Here is a 19,175-nt window from a genome sequence, read left to right as displayed (position 1 = left end):
AAATTCCATGTTCAATTGTAATAGGGAAGGCAAATGGAATGTTGGCCTTTATTTCAAACAGAATAGAGTATAAAAGTAAGGAGATTTCACTCGATCTATACAAGACCCTAAACAGACCATAATTTGAATACTATGAATAGTTTTGGGCTCTTTATCCAAGGAACAACATGCTAGCATTGAAGGCAATCCAGAGAAGGTTCACTAGCCTAGTAGTAGGTATGGAAGGACTGTCTTGTGAGGAGATGTTGCATTGGTTGGGCCTGTACTCATTGGAATGAGAAAGAAGAATATTGAAGCATATAAGGTTCTTACGGGACATGACAGGGTAGATACGGAAAGATTGTTTCCCCATATTGGAGAGTCTAGGAACCAAAGGCATCAACTTTGAATAAGAGCTCATACATTTAAATCAGAGATAAGGAGGAATTTCTTCTCTCTGAGGGTAGTAATTTTTTTTACCACAAAGGGCTGTTGAGGCTGTGTTATTCAGTACATCCAAGGCTGAGATTGACAGATTTTTACTTAGTAAGGAATTCAAGAGTTATGGGAAGAGGCAGGTAGGTTAAGAATGATCAGGTCAGCCATAGTCTCATTGTCAGGTAAAGCAGACTTGATTAGCTGAATGGTCTACTGCGGTCCTTGCATCTTATGGTTTTAGGAGTCAGTAAATTTAGTTTGCTCCATCATTCTCATTTCTGCTTTACTACAGATATGAACTATAAAAATGATCCCTAAGAGTATAGTATATCATACGGGAGTGACTCTAGGTTAAATGACAGCTTCTATTCACAGTGCTTTAAAATAGCTTCTAGCATTTTCTGCAGTTTCTTTACATTTCCCTGAGTCCATACGCAGGCTTAACTAATCAAATGTTTTGTGCATCAATCATAGATGGACTCAATCAAATGCAGAACAACTCAAGAAAGAAGGGGAGAAAGGAATGAAGGAGCAATGGAAGGGAGAAAGAAAGCAAGGAAGGAAAAAAGAGGGAAGGAGGAGAAAATGAAAGGGAGGCAGGGACAGATGGAAGAGGAAAAGAGGAAAGGTGGAAGAGAGGGAGGGAAGAATAGAGGGAATGATGAATGGAGAAAATGTGGGCGCAAGGGAAGGAAGATAGGAAGGAAGAAAGGAAGAATGAGTGGAAGACAGATACTGGGGTAGCTATTTTACTATCCATTGGAACAGGCATTTCGGGACTTGGTTTTATCTTAGGGGGTTAATTTTATGCTCCTATATTTTATTAAGTCTCAATAATTTGTGTGAAGAACACAAGTGACAAAAGGTTGTAACAAGATGATAAAGTTTCCAGATAATTTATGAGCTGATGTTATGTGCACTGCACTTACCATGCCAGCAATACACTGTGAAAACTAAGACATCTAATCAATATGATTCGATCCCTACACTGTAACAATCCAATCTCAGAGCCTGTTTTGTACTCCAGATTATAAAAGAGTCATATGAAGATGTATAGGAGATTAATTTTGATGGAGTGGACATACCAGATATTTAGCTGTGGTATGTAGCGCTTACCAGAACTACCCCATATATAAGACCTTTGTACTCTTACAATGATTGTTGATAGACCACCACAATTTTCAATTCAATAATCTAATAGACTTAATGTTAACCAGTGATAAAGAGAAACTGATGTAAGGTGACAAAAATCCCAGTTTTGGAGACCATCATTTGCAGGCCAAGATACCCCAAAAATATCCAAATCTTGAATGGATCAATGAGATGTTTGAATGCCTGTTTTAAGATGGCTCATACAGTATTGAATCTTCTTTGGACAGACTTTCTAGGTGTGTATACAATGGCTTCTGAACATTATTTTTGGAATTCCTGTAGAGTCAGGACAAACATTTCCATCCACTTTGATAACTGGTACTAAACATGCTTGCATGCTTCTAGCCCTTCCTGATGAAGGGCTTTTGCCCGAAATGTTGATTTTCCTGCTCCTCGGATGCTGCTTGACCTGCTGTGCTTTTCCAGCAATTCTCTAGTTATGCTCCCCACTCACCCAACTCTCCCCCCACACATACACATCCTGGCACTTAACTTGCAGGATGCTGTCAGACAACAAGCCCAAAATGCATTAATCCAGAACTATCATGGTCGTGATTCCAAGACACTCGATCCTTGAAACTACTGCCATGAAACCATTCAAATGTTTGGTTTTATGGTGCAGCAATAGAAGTGTCTTATAAAGCACAGCACAAGATGATTTTCATTCCAAGTTTAGGCTTTGGTTTTGGGTTATGTAAGATTGGCTAATTTGAGATTTCATCCTCTCATTTTTTTTTTGCAATTTTGGTCTGAAGTATGCAATACTGGCATGAAAGACTTTAATGCCTGTAAGAATAAAATCGATTAATGTATATTGAAGAAACAAGTGTAGAATAAAAGTTAATTTGTTTATAAAAACTTTTTCATACTACAAAAAATTTAATAATCTCCATTGAATTCAGAAAAAGAAATTGACAGTAAACTTTAATATGTAATAAAAATTGTGTAAGTCTGTACTCTGTACAGATGTTTTAGGATGTAGATGCATTAATTGAATCACTGAATATTAATAATATGTACTTGTAGTTCTAAAAGCATAAAATTGATCACATATATTGCACATTAAAAACTACAATATAAAACTATATGCTGCTGTCAATCCAAGTATCAACACCATCTTCACTGGTTGACTTCACCCTGTGGAGATACCTGAATAGCTGTGTACTTTATTGGTGGAGGTGGAGGTTTAAATGGAGGCGGTCCATTCCTGTTAGGAATCAAAACCACAATGTTATTCATTCATAACATTAACTGATTTTTTTGGCTCCAAATATTTTGTTCTGAATTTCATATGATTCCCAGGCCAGCATGCACTGGAGAAGGTTTTCATTCTCCTGTTCCTGGGATGTATTCCAGTCTCAAAGCAAAACCAATATTTAAAAAAAGCAATCTACCCACACTATCTATGCCCGAGAGGTTCTACTTGCTACTGTAAAGACTTTTTTTTAAAATAAGGGAGAATGAAGATAATGCATAATGGAAGCGCAGTTGTGAAACTGCCTAAACAGTGCGTAGGACAAAAATCACAATCATGTATTCTACCCAGTGAAGAAGGTTACCTCTAGAACTATCCAAAGAGTACAGTGAGCCTAAATCCTCTAAAATCACTAGATTGCATGGAGAAAAATTGAGGAGGAAAAGAAGCCAAACCGAAAATCCAATTATGCACAAAACACACTCAAAAATAAGCTTGAACAAAGAATGCGTGAAAGACTATCAGGACTACAATCAACACACTAACGACATTCAAGCTTCTAGAACATTGGGTTCAGAATACCCAAAAGTGAGGTTTCCATCACACTGGAAGGCTACATCAGTACACAATTCAGAAAGACTATTATTTGGAAGGAGTAAATAATTTTGTGACTACCTGATTGTAAACTTGCTTTCACTCTTACTGTATGTAATTTTATTTTGGAAAATATCAGATATATTATTGTTTTAAGAGTTGTACTGTCTTAAGAGCTGGATATGCTAATGAGGCAAGGACCATGATGAAACCACCTGATCAACTGTAACATGCAATCCAGCAGAATCAAATTAGAAAGAAGATGCATACACAATTATCCATAACTGAAAATTGTAATTTGAGCTGTTAAATTAATCTGTGTGAAATCTCAAGGAAACTGGTCCATGTTTCTAAATCTCTGTTACTTACCATATATTTTCTATTCCTCCCTCAGTTTCCTCCATGATTTCATCTTTTTGTACAGAAATGGTCTACTTCCCATTCTTGTCTCGTGCTGAAGGATTGAATTAATTTTACTCCTAACCCTAGCCCACCTTGTGCAAATGCTGCTCCTTTGACAAGGTTTTATTGTCCTTGGTTTTTATTTTCAGAGGGGTCATAAAGGCAGAGAGTCCAATATGTCTTGAAATATCTACTTGAAAAGGCCTTTAAGCTTATTTCTTTCAAACACTTGTACAATGAAAGGGGAATGGCCTGTTCTCCCAGTTCAGGATTTTATTTCTGGTTTGGATTTAGCAAACAGTCTGCTTGAGGCTGCTGATCAAAGAAACAGCTCCACACTGGTCTTCTCTTTCTGAAATAACTCCTGAAAGAACTTGTGTTTGGTTTTACCTTCTTTTGCCAAAGGGTTGTTTGTGGGGATATTGCAAGTATTTGGGACAGCATCATTAAGTTGCGATATAGTCGATTGAGTTTTCAGATAGGTTACGTTATTCTAAATTTAGTTCTTTTTTGTTTGAGTTTCAGTCAGTAGTCTGTAAATAAATTCTGTTTTGTTTAAAACTGAGGGGTTTGATCATCTCCTGGAATAACCATTCTACACCTGCTTCAAACATCTACAAAAACTAGGGTCTGGGCTACCTTCTTGAAATGTTTTGAGAGGGTCTGGCCTGGTTCCTAACAACCCTTACTTTCACATGTTCCATCCAAACCTGACAGTTCCCTTCCCCAACTTGCCTGGTCTTGAAGTTGACTTTACGTGGAATGTCTATGAGAACCCCATCAGACAGAGCTCAGAGGTTCTCATGAAAAAGCATGAAGTCTGAAATGTTAGCATGTTTCATTGCTGTTTCCAGATTTTCTGTTTTCATTTCAGATTTACAACATGTGTACTATGGTGGATTTTGAAAACAATTTGTGAGCATTTTGATCAAACCGAAAATAGCATCAATATGAAAATTAACAAAATAATACATACAGTTTTTTCCTGACTTGCCAGTATCTGATGAGATAAGGTAATATAGCAGTACAGATCACCAAGATCAGAATTACCATTATCACCACTGCCACTGACACAGTACCTTCAGTGTCTGCAAAAGATACAATAACATATTGGTAATTTTAAATAGCGCTTAGTTTTTATTCCGAAATGCTGAATAAAGCTTCATGGAGTGTCGGAAAGAATTGGAAATATGAATGGGTAATAGGGAGACTTAAAGAGCTATTTCTTCGTAATAAACCTAACAGTGCTAAATTTCTGTGTCACATGTAGGTAATTGGGTGAACCAGATGGAAATTTAGGAACAACATGTTTTAGGAACTAGAAATAGGGAAGTTATGGGTTTAGGGGAAAATATATTACTCCAACTTAGGTTTATATAGCTTTTTTTACCATGTATCGATAGGGTGAATTTCATAAATTTGTGCTCCCAAACTAGATATTCACATGGCTGGAGTGCATTTTAGACATTCAGACAAACGAATTGCAGTATTTCAAAGAAAAGACCTACCAACTTGTTCAGGTCAGTACATATAGACCATAAATGCAAGACTGTTAGGATTACTTATAATCTCCAAGCAATTTCTTTTAGTAGATTTGTGCAAATTTCACTGCAGGGGTACATCTATAACAGGAACTCCTGTGGTTCAAGGTAATGGCTCAACATCACCTCTCAAGGGCAATTGGAGATGAGCAACAAATATTGACACCATGGCAGAAAATCAGCATTAACACTGTTCCTCAGCATTATCAAACACCGGCAATAATGGGCGATGAGTGAAACTAGGCTTAAAAATTAATAATCACAAGCAACTGAGAATTGAAGTGAAATTGGTCTTTAGTGGTGGGGACAACAAGCAATCGTGAATGAAAGTTGTCTTTGGTGACACATAAAGCAACCTTTTTATTTCTCTGTGGAGATTGCTTTTCATTGAGGTTGAAACTAAAGGAAATTGGGCAGACTGTTCAAATATCTGCTTGTGGACAATCACTCGTTTAATACTACTGGCAAAGTCCAATTTCTCCCCATGTCCCATGAGTGAATAAAAAAAGGAAAAAGATTAGGAATTTGTATCTGATACACGAATGGATCTTCATGCACTTGATATAATTAATATACCTATATTAATTGAAAAATATGCACAATTAAAATGATCCTTCTTGCTCAGTAGGAAACTCCTGTTTTCCACTGACTCTAGGTCAATGAGCGTTATGGGATAATTTAAATAGTACGAAAAGGTAAAAGTATCTGCCATGTGGAAATAATTTATCAGTATCAAGATATCTCAGATATATATCATCAAGGAATGACTGTTAAATATTTCTGTTTGGAATAACACTTTAAAATATGTTTTATTTCCCTAGCAGATGCAAATCATAAACTGTACAAAATAAAGGTATCTCTGCTTTTCTCAGGCTGATTTCACCTTCATTGAGTTACTAGATTTGAATACGTGGACAATAAACAATTGTGTTTTATTATTAAAGGATGCTCCACCTAAAGAAAATCTATGTTTCACCAAAAACCACTGGTCTGAATTTGTTAGCCAAAGGATAATGTGACTGTACCCTCTTGTTTTACGACCATAGATGTCACTGCACAAGTTGACTTCTTAAGTCGTAAAAAAATGTCCCTCCAAACACAGGATTGAACTTAAATGCTGAGTATAAATTTTAAATACCAACATGGATGGTCACCATCTTTGTTGCTCACCACTTAGAGATGGCTGGTTGATCCTTTGCACAGCTATAAAGCACCACAAGTAAATCATCCACTTTTTGCATGAAACATTTATATGTTAAACTCACAAAGACAAAAAAAAAACTTTACCCACATTTATAAAGTAATATTTACCTTTGTTACCCATGTTAATGAGGTTTGTCCCATTGTCATAATTCACTGTCGAGTATAATGTGGTGTCATTGAATGGTAGTTCGGTATTTTCCAGAGATGATTCAGTATCGTTGGTTAATCCAAAGCTAATTAATGACTGAATGGTGGTAAACTGTTTCTCACTAGTGGATAACCCAATTGTGGTTGATGGTCCATGGCTGCTGGATGATGCAATGGCAACGCTGGTAGATGATCCAAATGCAGTCGATGTTTGAGAAGATTGAATGGTGGTGGACAATCCAGCACTAGTCAATAGTACAGTACTGGTAGCATTTTCTGAGATGGTGGCTGAACCAGTGGTAATTGATAGCTGCATCATAGTAGTTGACCCGCTTCTGGTATAGGGTTCATTGCCTAAAGAAGATATTTTCCTACATTAATTAGTGATATGTATAGTAGAGTAGGAAGCTACATAGCAAGAAGCACAATTTAAAGTAAATCAAGAATTAACTATATTTATGAAATTAAGATGACCAGGCTTCATTGAGGAGTCTACCTTCAGTTTACTAAGTGAAAACCAATGCAAAAGCAAGCAATAGTGTACTGAACACCAACAGATTCATCAGTGACCCTTAAGAATGAAGTTGTTGCCAAATTTGTTCTGAAGCCTGTGGTGACAGTAGCTCACTGATTAATTACTTGAGTGTTTGGGATATTTCACCCTAAAAGAATCTTTGTGCAACATTTCAAATGAGCTACAGAACACATAACAGGTGATAGAATAGATGGATTTATGTTATATAGAAATGGAGGAGGAATCAGAAAAGTAGACCCCTAACTATATTTTTGTATTGTTCTACTGAAATGCTGTCAGAACTTTGACTAGGTGTAGAGTGATTAAATCACTCCAGCTGTTGAATTGTTATAACTCATTTTAATAAATACATGAACAGATCAAAACATTTACTTTCAGAGGGTAAAAATGGAAAAATGAGATTTATATCTTCTTCTGCTGTCTTGTGATTAATTTGGAAGCAACACAGTGAGCAGTGTAGATGCTGCATATAGATCTCACAAAAGAACAAATAACCTAAATCATTAAATTAAAGCAGTTCCTATTAAAATCATGTAGGAAATAGTTACAAACACTTGTGCCACAGTTATAAGTTTGAACTTATTTCAGCTCCTTTTTTCCTTGTGTCAATTACAAATCTTCACTTCCATATGGAAACTCACACTGCCTATGAAACAAAACATAAATGTAAGTTCTAGGAAATCTAGGATAGCATGCACAAGGTGAACAGTGAACCATTGTATTGTGATTAAATAGTTCATGGGAATTCCATTACAGGTTACACCTGAATGGGAGAACGCACTGGCAATCAATTCCCATTATTCTTAGAGTTGTTACAAAAGTTAAAGTTTTAAAAGAAACATGCAAAACCTCCAAACTACCTAATTTTTATACCCTAGTTGACAGAAATCACGGATCAGGTTTCTGTACTTAACAAGAAATCAGTATTTGTTAGAGGCCATTTAATTCTATCTAGAGGTAAACAATTAAACTGAATTAAGGGCACTCAGAAATTAAAACTCTAAACCCTTAACTGACTGAGACACACATACACACACAGGCAAAAAAAAATCACATGGTGGAAGGGCAACTGGAAACACAGTTAGCCCATCTTTATTCACACGACCTGTCGGGTTGGTTCTTATGATCCAAAGTTTCCCTCATCGTTCTTTTACAAGGTTTACAAGAGGCACAAAGTGGTTGGTTCATGTATAAAACTTTGACTTATCCAATTCAAGATCAGAGATTGCATTAATTGCTGTAGGAAGTATAGGGCCATCTTTTTTTAGGTTTACAAGAGTTTACTGCAGACAACTGAAAAAAAGAGTTTTTGGCTGCAGTGGATCTGCAGGGTTCTCTTCTGGTTCAAATAGTTTCTCTCTGTCTTATTCCCAGCCCAAGCTGTTCAGCCACTTGACAACCAATCACATGGTAGTTGACAGCAGGAGGACCGTTGTCATTAATGACTGGTCCCCAACTCCACAAACCAATCAGCTTCACTTATAAACAATCCCTCAGCTCCAGTTCGTCTGCACGTTGCTGGAACCGACAGCTGTATAAACAGGGTTCATACAGGTATCAAATTCCTTGCTTTCAAAGTAGCATACTCCCACGTAAATCCCAGTTCCTTCTTATTTCAATCCACAGTATTAAAAATTACAGAAAATAGAAGACACAATCTTTATGAACACCAGAGAGTGACAGCTTTATAGACAATCTTCATAAACAACTAAACATATTCTTTCATAAGTAGAATTTCTTGCAGTAGCTGGTGGTGAAATGAAATGCATTATATTGTCCATGCTATATTTTATTTTCAATGTTTATTTCACGAATTTGAGGATTAAACTAGATTTACTTGAAAAAATTACTCAGCCTAGCTTGGAGCTTCACGTCCAATATCTTAGCTTGAATGCAATTTCATATTTTAATACTGGTTAATTCCAAAGCAACAGAATACTTCAGGTAGTTTTCATTACAACTTTGTACTGTGATTGACATATTAAAGCAAAAGCAAATGTAACTTGAGTAACTAATACATGTATATGTAATTTGTTAGAAACAATTGAAGCCGAGTGGTCTGTGGAATGGTAGACTTTCTTGGTTACCTAAAGATTCCACATGACTTCTTTCCACTAATCACCATAATTCTAGCTTTGATAGAGAAAATGACTATGGAGAAATAGTTCACTTGACCAAATCATTGACTTACAACTAGCAGTATGGTGGATTAACGGCAGAGACAGTTGCAATCACCTTTCTACGACCCGTATCCAACCTTTCAAAATTCTGCCTCGGTGTTTTTGACTATATGCAACAGAGCATTAGAGTAATGTAGCAATAGTCTCAGCCAGGAAAGGCATTCAGTCTCTTTAACCCATTTACCTGCTGTATTCCTGTATAAATAATGCATGATTGGCAGCTTTAATTTATTTTAATAGCTTTAATTTTGATTTCCCTTGATTTTGCGACAAATTTCAAAAGGGACTGTGTGTTTGATGGACCAGTTAAGTTAGATGGTTAGCATATGATTCGGATTAATATCAACAGCACCCGTTCAATTTATGTTTGAGCTGAGATTGACTGGAGAGCTTCCTCTTTGCACTGCCTCGAGAGTGGAAGGCAATGACAAACCATCACTGATACAGACTGCCAAGAAAACTGTAAGAAGCTCAAAGCAGACAATGAATCAAGGGCCTGCCTTTGGGAAGGATGCACATAAATGCTGAATGATTGAACAAACATACCATGTGTATATCTAGTGGCTGTATTTCTAGTATATTAGTTCTTATCAGGCCATCAAGAAAAAGATAGGAACTCCCATAGAAACTGATATCATAAGCTTTATAAACCAATGTTGTTAGCGTACAGGTCAAATATTATTAAAGAGGCCGGTAAAGAATCAGATTGGTCATTGAACATTTTCTGTGTTCAGAATGAACAAATACGCTTTATTAATTGTGATAATTTGTTGTTCAGTTTTTCGTTAGGTGTACTGCTTTTATTTTAAGGAAACCTGATCTATGGTTTATTCCTCTGTGCTCCAGTCTGAATTAGTTTTTATCCTTTTACTTCTAGAAGAGTATAGAATCATAGAACTGTGACAACACAAAAGGAAGATATTCAGCCCTTTTTGTTCATGTTGTCTCTGTACAAGAGAAACTTTGCCCATTCTATTCACCTCCCCCTGCCCACCCCACGTAACCCTGCTTATTTTTCCTTCTCAGATGATCATCCAATTCCCTTTCATAGGCCACATTGAATCTTCCACCATCACACTCCAGGATAATACATCCAGTATATGAACCACAGACTGAGCAAAAATGATTTGCCTTTGGTTTTTTCACCTTGAATTATTGCCTTCTGATAATTGTTGCCCTTTGGTTTGCAACTCACCACACTAAAAGAAACAGTTCTATTCTATCTCTACTATCCAGAGCCCTCAGGATATTGAATAACTCTATCAAGTATCCTCTCGGAGATTCAAAGATTCATACAGTCATACAACATGGCAAAAGACCCTTCGGTGCAACTCATCCATGTTCAAGTTTCTTCATCTAAGCTCATCCCATTTGCTTGCATTTGGCTCTCATCCGTCTTAACCTTTCCTATTTTTGGACCTGTCCAAATCTTTTTTAAATATCGTAACTGTATTTGTATCTCGGGCAATTCATTCCACACGTGACTGAAAAAAACTGCCCCAGAGAAGGAGTACAAATTCTTTCACAGCCATTTGTCAATTTAAATTCAAATTTCAATTTGAAATGTACAGAAGTAAAAAAGGAACTTTTAAAAATCTGAAAGATGGTTATTGAGAATTCTAATCTCATTCAGGTCTGATCCATGCATTACTTTTATTCTTCACAATATGATTGCCTCTGAAAGAATCCAATGAGCCACTAAAAAGGGCATAGAAGATAAAATGAAGCCAAAGGAAAACTCAGTTGTAGTGATTGGAACCAGGTGAATCCCATTGACCATAAGATTCTTGACTATGTTTGAGGCAGTTCAATATAGTAAGAGGTCAGTACAATGCTGTTTGGTTTGCACTGTTGCTGAAGATTAATTCTGACCATTACAGCAATCAGAAAAGCCTTGCCTGATCAATATAAATAAGGGGTTCATAATCTCCTCAGTTCAGGGACTGACTCTGAGCTAACTGATCACAGCCAGTGTACTGTGAAGGGAGTTTCTGATGGACGGAGATTTTGTTTCAAGATTGTATACTACTATACTAGGCTTCGGCACCAGCACCAACCGTAACAATATCAGCAGCAGTCACACCATTCCACAGGTATGGCTCTGGGCAGAGCCTAGGGAGTAGCACCAAAATCAGCGGCAGCAGTCAAAATCAACAGATAGGGCCCAGCAGCAGCAGAACCAAGAGGAACAGCAGTAACAGTAGTAGCAATAGTACACAGTCTTTCTCAACTTACTCTTTTTTTAATGGAAAACAGCCTCAATTTCTAAAATGCATCCTGCTAATTGAAGTGCCTCATTCCTGGAACTATCTTTCTAAATCTTTACTGCTCCCTTTCTAATTCTTTCACATCCTCTCTAAAATGTGAGACAGGTCCCTTTCTCTGAAGGGCAGAAGTGAACTGGTTAAACATTAAACTGGTTCAACACACAATCATCCATTTTACACCTGAAAAGACAGGTCACCACCAGTTGAAATGTAGATTGAGAGGGGATATCTTAGCCACCTCCCTGATATCTAACATTCACCTAATAGAATTTCCAGGAGCACTGATAAATGGAAGACCAGTGCATCCCACATGAACCATGCCCAAAGTTACCTAAATATGCAGGTTGGCAGTCACCAAGCAGTTGTGTTCAGCGGTCATCAGCAATTGTAGAGTTTAAGGCAAGGTGGAACAGTCGGGATTAATCTTCTGCAGTAGTGCAAACCAATCAGCATTGTACTCACCTCCTATTATATTGAACTGCTTCATACTTATCTCCTTTAATCAAAAAGAGAGGGAGACAGAAAACAGGAAGTTAAAGACAAGTTAGCCTAACACTTATCATGCGGATGTTAGAATATGATGTGATAGGACATGTAGATACATTCAAGGTCATTGGTAGAGACAGCATGATGGGAAACATGTTTAATTCAATTACTAGAGTTCTTTAAGAAGATTCCTGAAGAAGGGCTCATGCCCGAAACATCGACTCTCCTGCTCCTTGGATGCTGCCTGACCTGCTGCGCTTTTCCAGCAACACATTTTCAGCTTCTTTAAAGAAGTAACATGTATTGTGGATAAAGGGTGACTGGTAAATGTACTGAACTTAACTCTCCAGGAGGCAATTGATAAGGTGTCACAACAAAGGTTATTGTAGAAAATAAAAGGACTATATTATAGGAGTAACATATTGGCATGGATGGAAGATTGGCAAGCTAACGTGAAATAAAGAGTAACATAATTGTTTCATTTTCTGGCTTGCAAGATGAAATGAGTGTGGAATCAGTGCAGGGGCCTCAACTGTTTATAATTTACCTGGATATTTAGATGGATGAAAGTTTTGGTTATTAAATTTTCTGATGGCACAAAGACAGAAAAGTAGTTTGAAGAGAAAGCTACAAGACATAAGCTAAGTGAAAAAGCTAAGATCTGGGAAATGGAGTATCATGTTGGAAGATGTCCATATTGGAAGGAAGGATAATAAAAAAGACATTATCTAAGTGAAAGGTTGCAGATCTGTAAGCAGTGTGGTTTGGCTGTTTCAGCATATGAATCATAAAACATTAGTATGTAGATGCAGCAAGTAATTAGGAAAGCTAGTGGAATGTTATTGATTATTACAATTGAACACCAAAAATAGGAAGGTTATGCTTTGATTATACAGAACGCTGGTGATCTCTGGGAGTACAATGTACAGTATTAGTTTCCTTTTTTAAAGAAGGATGCAAAAGCATTGGAAGTGTTTCAGAGAAAATTTACCGGAATAATACCTGGAATAGGCAGATTATCTTATGTGGAAATGTTGGACAGGCTAAGCTTGTATCCTCTTGAATTCCGAAGAGTAAAAGGTGATATAACTGAAACATAAAATGGAATCTGAAAAATCTTGATTGGGGGAATGCGGAAGGGATGTTTCCCATTGTAGAACGAGGGATCGGTGTTTAAAAATGAGAGGTTAACAATTTAAGACAGAGATCAGGAAAATGTGTTCTCACAAAGGGTCATAAGTCTGTAAATTGGTCTTCCACAAAATGTAGGGGAAGAAGAGTCTGTGAATATTTTTTAAGGCAGAGGTAGATACATTCTTGACAACTAAGAAAGTGGAAGGTTATCAGTTACAGGCAGGAATATTGAATAAGAAGATCAGTCATGATCTTGTTGAAAGGTAAAGCAGATTTGAGAGGTCAAATGGTATACTCCTGCACCTAATTGATATGTTCAAATTTCTATGATACCAAATATTGGGCAGGCATATTGCTGACAGCAAACGGATTAGTTTCTACTGTATGATGTAGATCGCTGGTCAGACCAGTGGAGCTTAAGTTGACCCTGCAGCTTCATAATTTATTGGTACTGATAGATCTAAATTTGGAATGTCACAGGGAGAATACATATTGGAGAATTAGATTCAAGGGATAGCATAACCTTGAGTCGGTCACATCCTAGTCCAGTTTCTTGTCAGCCTGTATAACTAAACTCTGCACTTGACAATCAAAAATGTACATTCAAATGCTCAGGGATGGGGAGAACAAAACATAAATTTCCACTAATTTCCAAATCTCCACGACATCCAAACATAATTGCGACATTTTAAAAGAGACGGCATACAAGTGAAATGATGATTGATTCAATGGATAAAGGAGATGACCCTATGTAAGCCCATGAGGAACATTTTAAATATAGAGAGAAAAAGGTTAATGATAACTTGATTGAGATTTCAAAGCATTACTGCTTTTATCCTGGTTTTGTTTCTCATAAAGGGATCTCAAGGAGAACCTACAAAATATAAAACCTAAATCAGACAGAGGAGGTGAAGGGAGGTTTCATGAACATCAATTTAAATGAGCAGAACATAATTTTAAATTAGATTCTTAAAGAATGTTCTTTCCTCAAAGGATTCGAAATGTTAGAAATGCCTGTAAATCAGTAATGTTCAATATATTTCAACACAATAAAATGCATTTGGTTGCTAGGCTGGGTGAGATTTAATATTGGAGAGGTGAATGCTATTGGGTTTGAAAGACCTTTCCTTCACCTTGACTGAACTTATTCTCTTATGAAAGTAATTATAATGTTTTGTGTAATAGGTATTCTGGGAAAAAGCCTCAAGTCTGAAAATGTTATCCAGTGCAATCTGACCTTCGAGTGACCTGTGATAAACCTGACAAAGTAAAGCTCAAAAAAGTATCCTTCTGATGAGGAGTTTGAATGAACGAATGAATTACTTGGCGAACAAAAAGAGAACTGCATCCATTGAAGATTCGAACCATCAGCCCCCAAGGACAAGCTGCCAGATGTAGCAAAAATTCTAACAAAATGTCATAAACCTGAACCATCAGGCTGGATCTTCAAATACTGACAGCAACTAATGAGACTTTTGCTTTTGCTGCATTCTGTGACCTCTCAGAAGTCCTGCCCCTGTACACTTGCAGTAATTTAATTTTGCAATTGGCATTTTCTATTGCCAAGGTAAATCTGAAAACATCTACAGTACTGATATAAGCTTCAGAGACTTGGGCCCTAATGCATGACACTTACCTGGTAATACTTACTATAGTATTGTCCTGATGTTTATTTCTGGCATCAATCAGTGACTAACAACAATGATGAGCGGCCAACCCACCCACCCATGCCTCAGGACTTGCTCAACTGCCCCCAGTGCAACAACCTCTTTCCCCAAATACCTACCAGCCTGACCTCACTATCTGCCCTGAGTTTTTCCATGTAACGCACACCCCTGATACATTCACACCCCAAGACCTCTCACTCTGTTCCCCACTCACATATCCGCTCACAGTGTGTTAAAAAAGGGATGTGTCATACAAGCATACTAACGTATAACAGAATTAGGAGAAGGAGTAGACTATCTGACCCTTCGAGCGTGCTCCTCAACTTGATAAAGTCTGATGTCTTTGGTTGAACATCACTGCCAGCATGTGATCTCAGTTTTTGAAGAAACAGATATCTTGAAGTTCATGAATAACACTAATTACTTATGTTGCTGTAAGATCACAGATGTGTATATAGTCAGAGTTCTGTGCTTATAGAATATTACTCTTATATTATGTAACTAAAACTGATTGACTGAACACACTATAGTGACTCAATCCAATTGAAAATGAGGACCAGTATGTAAATTTAGCACAACTAATTGAGAATCTAAGAAAATCATGTTACATTTAATGTTCATGAATTTTAATGCACGAACGGCGCATTCTGTGAAATCATTCAACTGATGGTAGTGACGAGAGGATGGACCATTATCAGACGCATTGAACATACTCAATATGGCAGTCAGTGTATCAACAACCAATTCACCAACTATATTTTTAAAAAGTTATACAAAAGGGAATCTGGTGAACTAATCAGCCTGCAGAATGTAATCATGTCCTTGGAAATAGAAAATGTCAGCAGCAATCTTGCATCGCAGTTCAGAATGCATCTTGTGTAAAATGAGAGGGTGTCTCAATTATTTATATTGACATAGAAATCTGTTATTAAAGTTTGGAATCTTTAGCTCTTGAGTTTGTGACCTCATTGATCATAGAAATATTGGAATCTATGCATGCATGTGGACCAGTAATGGCTGGACCAACTGCCACACTACATGAAAGAATTCAGCAGTTTGTCTTGTGGATCCATATTGACTTTGAAGATAAATAATGCTAATGCAAGGAATGCCAGTACCATTGTATGTAGCAAGATTATCATATGTGAATTGCACTGCATTGTGCAGGTTTATCGAAGTACATGATGAACAGATGTGTATAGAAATGATATTCAGACTTACACCAGTTTTTATCTTGCCATTTCATGCAAGTTGTCCAATTCTTTTTGGGTATATCACTTGGATGGATGTAAAGGCTTCAGCTCTATCGATGCCATCCATGGGATGTGTCATGTTAAGCACATACACTGTCTTGCATCTGTAAGCAGTGATATTCCAGATACCTCTTTGATTTCGCTGATGTCCTTGCTTTATTTTTCATTCCCTCTTCTTCATGTATAGCAATACAGCATTGAGTTTCACTTTAACTCTCCCTGGACAAATGTCCTCCTCTAGAAAGCATAGCTTGCCTTTATCAAAAAATGCTGAACGCTGTCTTGGTGGGTGAGACTGGACACATTGCATTGACTAGACCTGATGATGGTTGCAATAATTGCCTTAGAGTCAAGAACCTGAAGATGTCGCTGATCAGTTACAGTTGCTGCAAACAAGCATCTGTTTTCTAACAATGGGTTAGTGGTATATTGTTTGGGTTCATTTAGAAATGTCTTCCTGAATTACTTAATGGTTATGGAGACAAAGACCAGTTCCGTCTTTAAAATAAGTTTGTTTTGGTGAAATCACATCCAGTACTTTTTAAAATTCATTTATGGGACTTGAGTATTGCTAGCTGGCCAGTATTGATAGCCAATCCCTATTTGCCCTTGAGAAGGTGGTGGTGGGCTGCCTTCTTGAATTGCTGCAGTCCACTTGGTATGGGTTGACCCACAATGCTAGTAGGGTGGGAATTCCAGGATTTTGACCCAATGAGTGTGAAGGAACAGCAGTATATTTCCAAGTCAGGGCGGTGTGTGGCTTGGAAGGGAACTTGTAGGTGGAGCCAATCAAGCGGATTGCTTGGTCCTGGATGGTGTCAATCTTCTTGAATGTTGTTGGAGATGCACCCATCCAGGCAAGTGAGGAGTATTCCATCACACTCCTAACTTGAGCCTTGTAGATAGTGGATAGACTTTGGGGTGTCAGGAGGTGAGTTACTCACCAGAATGTCTGACCTGGTCTTGTAGCCACTGTGTTTATCTGGTGAATCTAGTTGAGTTTCTGCTCAATGGTAGCCCCCAAGCATGTTGACACTGGGGAATTCAGTGATGGTAGTACCACTGAATATCAAGGGGCAGTGGTTAGAGTGCCTCTTATTGGTGATGTCTGGCATTTGTGTGGTGTGAATGTTACTCATCACTTGTCGGCCCAAGCCTGGATATTGTCCAGATTTTGTTGCATTTGAGCGTGGACTATGAATGGTGCTGAACACTGTGCAATTATTGGTGAACATCCCCACTTCTGACCTTATGACAAGGGAAAGGTCATTGATGCAGCAGCTGAAGATTGTTGGACCTTGGACACTACCCTGAGGGACTCCTGCAGAGATGTCCTGGAGCTGAGATGACTGACCCTCCACAACCACAACCATTTTCCTTTGTGCCAGACGTGACTGTAACCAGCAGAGTGTTTGCCACCGATACCCATTGAATCCAGTTTTGCCAGGGATCCTGATGCCATACACGGTCAAATACGACCTTGGTGCCAAGAGCTGTCACTCTCACCTCACCTCTGGAATTCAGCTCTTTTGCCCATGTTTGAACCAAGGCTGTAATGAGCTCAGGAGCTGAGTGATCCTGGCAAAATCTAAACTGGGCGTCACTGAGCAGGTAGTTGCTGAGCAGGTGCTGCTTGATAGCACTGTTGAGGACCCCTTCCATCACTTTACTGCTTGGTGGAGAGTAGACTGACTGGGCAGTAATTGGCTGGGTTGTATTTGTTCTGCTTTTTGTGTACAGGACATACCTGGGCAAATTTATACATTGTTGGGTAGTTGCCAATGTTGTAACTGTACTGGAAGAGCTTGGCTAGGGGAATGGCAGGTTCTGGAGCACACGTCTTCAGTACTGTTGCTGGAATGTTTTCAGGGCCCATTGCCTTTGCGGTATCCAGTGCCTCCAGCCATTTCTTGACATCATGTGGAGTGAATCAAATTGGCTGGAGACCAGTATCTATGACGCTGGGGACTAATGGAGGAGCCCGAGATGGATCATCCACTCGGGCACCTTGGACTTAAGATTGTTGCAAACGCATCAGCCTTATCTTTTGTAAAGATGTGCTGGGCTTGTCCAACATTGAGGATGGAGCCTCCTCCTCCCATGAGTTGTTTAATTGTCCAGCGCCATTCATGACTTTATGTGGAAGGACCGCAGAGCTAAGATCTGATCTGTTGGTTGTGGGTTGGCTTAACTCTGTCTATCACTTGCTGTTTATACCGTTTGGCATGCAAAGAGTCCAGTTTGGTAGCTTCATCAGTTTGGCACCTCATTTTTAGGTATGCCTGAGACTGCTCCTGGCATGCTATCCTGCACTCTTCATTGAACCAGGGTCTTACGTCAACACTTGCAGTGAATTGGTCAATTTTTTGACTTAGGTGCTGTTGGTGCGACATCAACTCAAAAATGTGAAGTTACTTGAAGCTTCAGTTGTTCTTCTAAATTCAAAATGTGTTGTCAGGATCTTTGTTTGATCCTGAGTGCAAAGTGTCCTAGCTGCAGCATTACAATGAGAGTTGCCAGTGCAACCCGAGATGTAGCATTGAGATGCAGTTTAAAGGATTTGGAGATGTGCTATAATGGTTCTTAGAGGCTGGCACATGTCAGATTCCATTGTTCATGTCAGTGGCTAGATGTGTGCTGACCACCTACCAGCCCCAGTCATTGCTGACCAGCTCATTCACACCAGAACTTCTGGACGCAGAGTCCAGAGAAAGGATAAAGTTGTTTTAAGATGAGGACCAATAGCCCCTCTAACCGTCAACACCCATCCTCAAGGTCGACCTTGCCCACCCAAGTCAAAACACCCACTGGCTGCTATCTGGTGGAACTATTTATAGTACTCGTAATGAACACCCCTGGATGTGGCACTGTAGAGATAACAGAGCTGCTGACTAATCAGATTTTCCAGGAGATCTCTGAGTGACTGATGGCGGTCTCAGCTCCAGTTAATTAATTCTCTTTAACGCATTAAATGGCAATGAGGCAGCTGATGTTGTGAAGGA

At 38.4% G+C, this 19,175-nt stretch overlaps 1 protein-coding gene across 1 annotated transcript in view; it reads right to left on the bottom strand.

Annotated features, from left to right (window-relative positions):
- Positions 1 to 2,475: 2,475 nt before the first annotated feature.
- The window catches only part of si:ch1073-15f19.2 (T-cell surface protein tactile), a 105,715-nt gene continuing 89,015 nt past the window's right edge, over positions 2,476 to 19,175 (bottom strand). The window contains exons 10-12 of the mRNA XM_060826468.1: positions 6,613 to 7,005; positions 4,737 to 4,848; positions 2,476 to 2,776 (exon numbers count right to left, since the gene is read on the bottom strand). Coding sequence (XP_060682451.1) covers positions 2,689 to 2,776; positions 4,737 to 4,848; positions 6,613 to 7,005 — 593 coding nt within the window. The 3' untranslated portion in view covers positions 2,476 to 2,688. The remainder of the gene's footprint in view (positions 2,777 to 4,736; positions 4,849 to 6,612; positions 7,006 to 19,175) is intronic.

Source organism: Hemiscyllium ocellatum, chromosome 6, assembly GCF_020745735.1.
Source record: "Hemiscyllium ocellatum isolate sHemOce1 chromosome 6, sHemOce1.pat.X.cur, whole genome shotgun sequence".
NCBI classification, from domain to species: Eukaryota; Metazoa; Chordata; class Chondrichthyes; order Orectolobiformes; family Hemiscylliidae; genus Hemiscyllium; species Hemiscyllium ocellatum.
The sequence above is the reverse complement of the archived record's forward strand: the minus strand, read 5'-3'. Positions and strand labels throughout refer to the sequence as shown.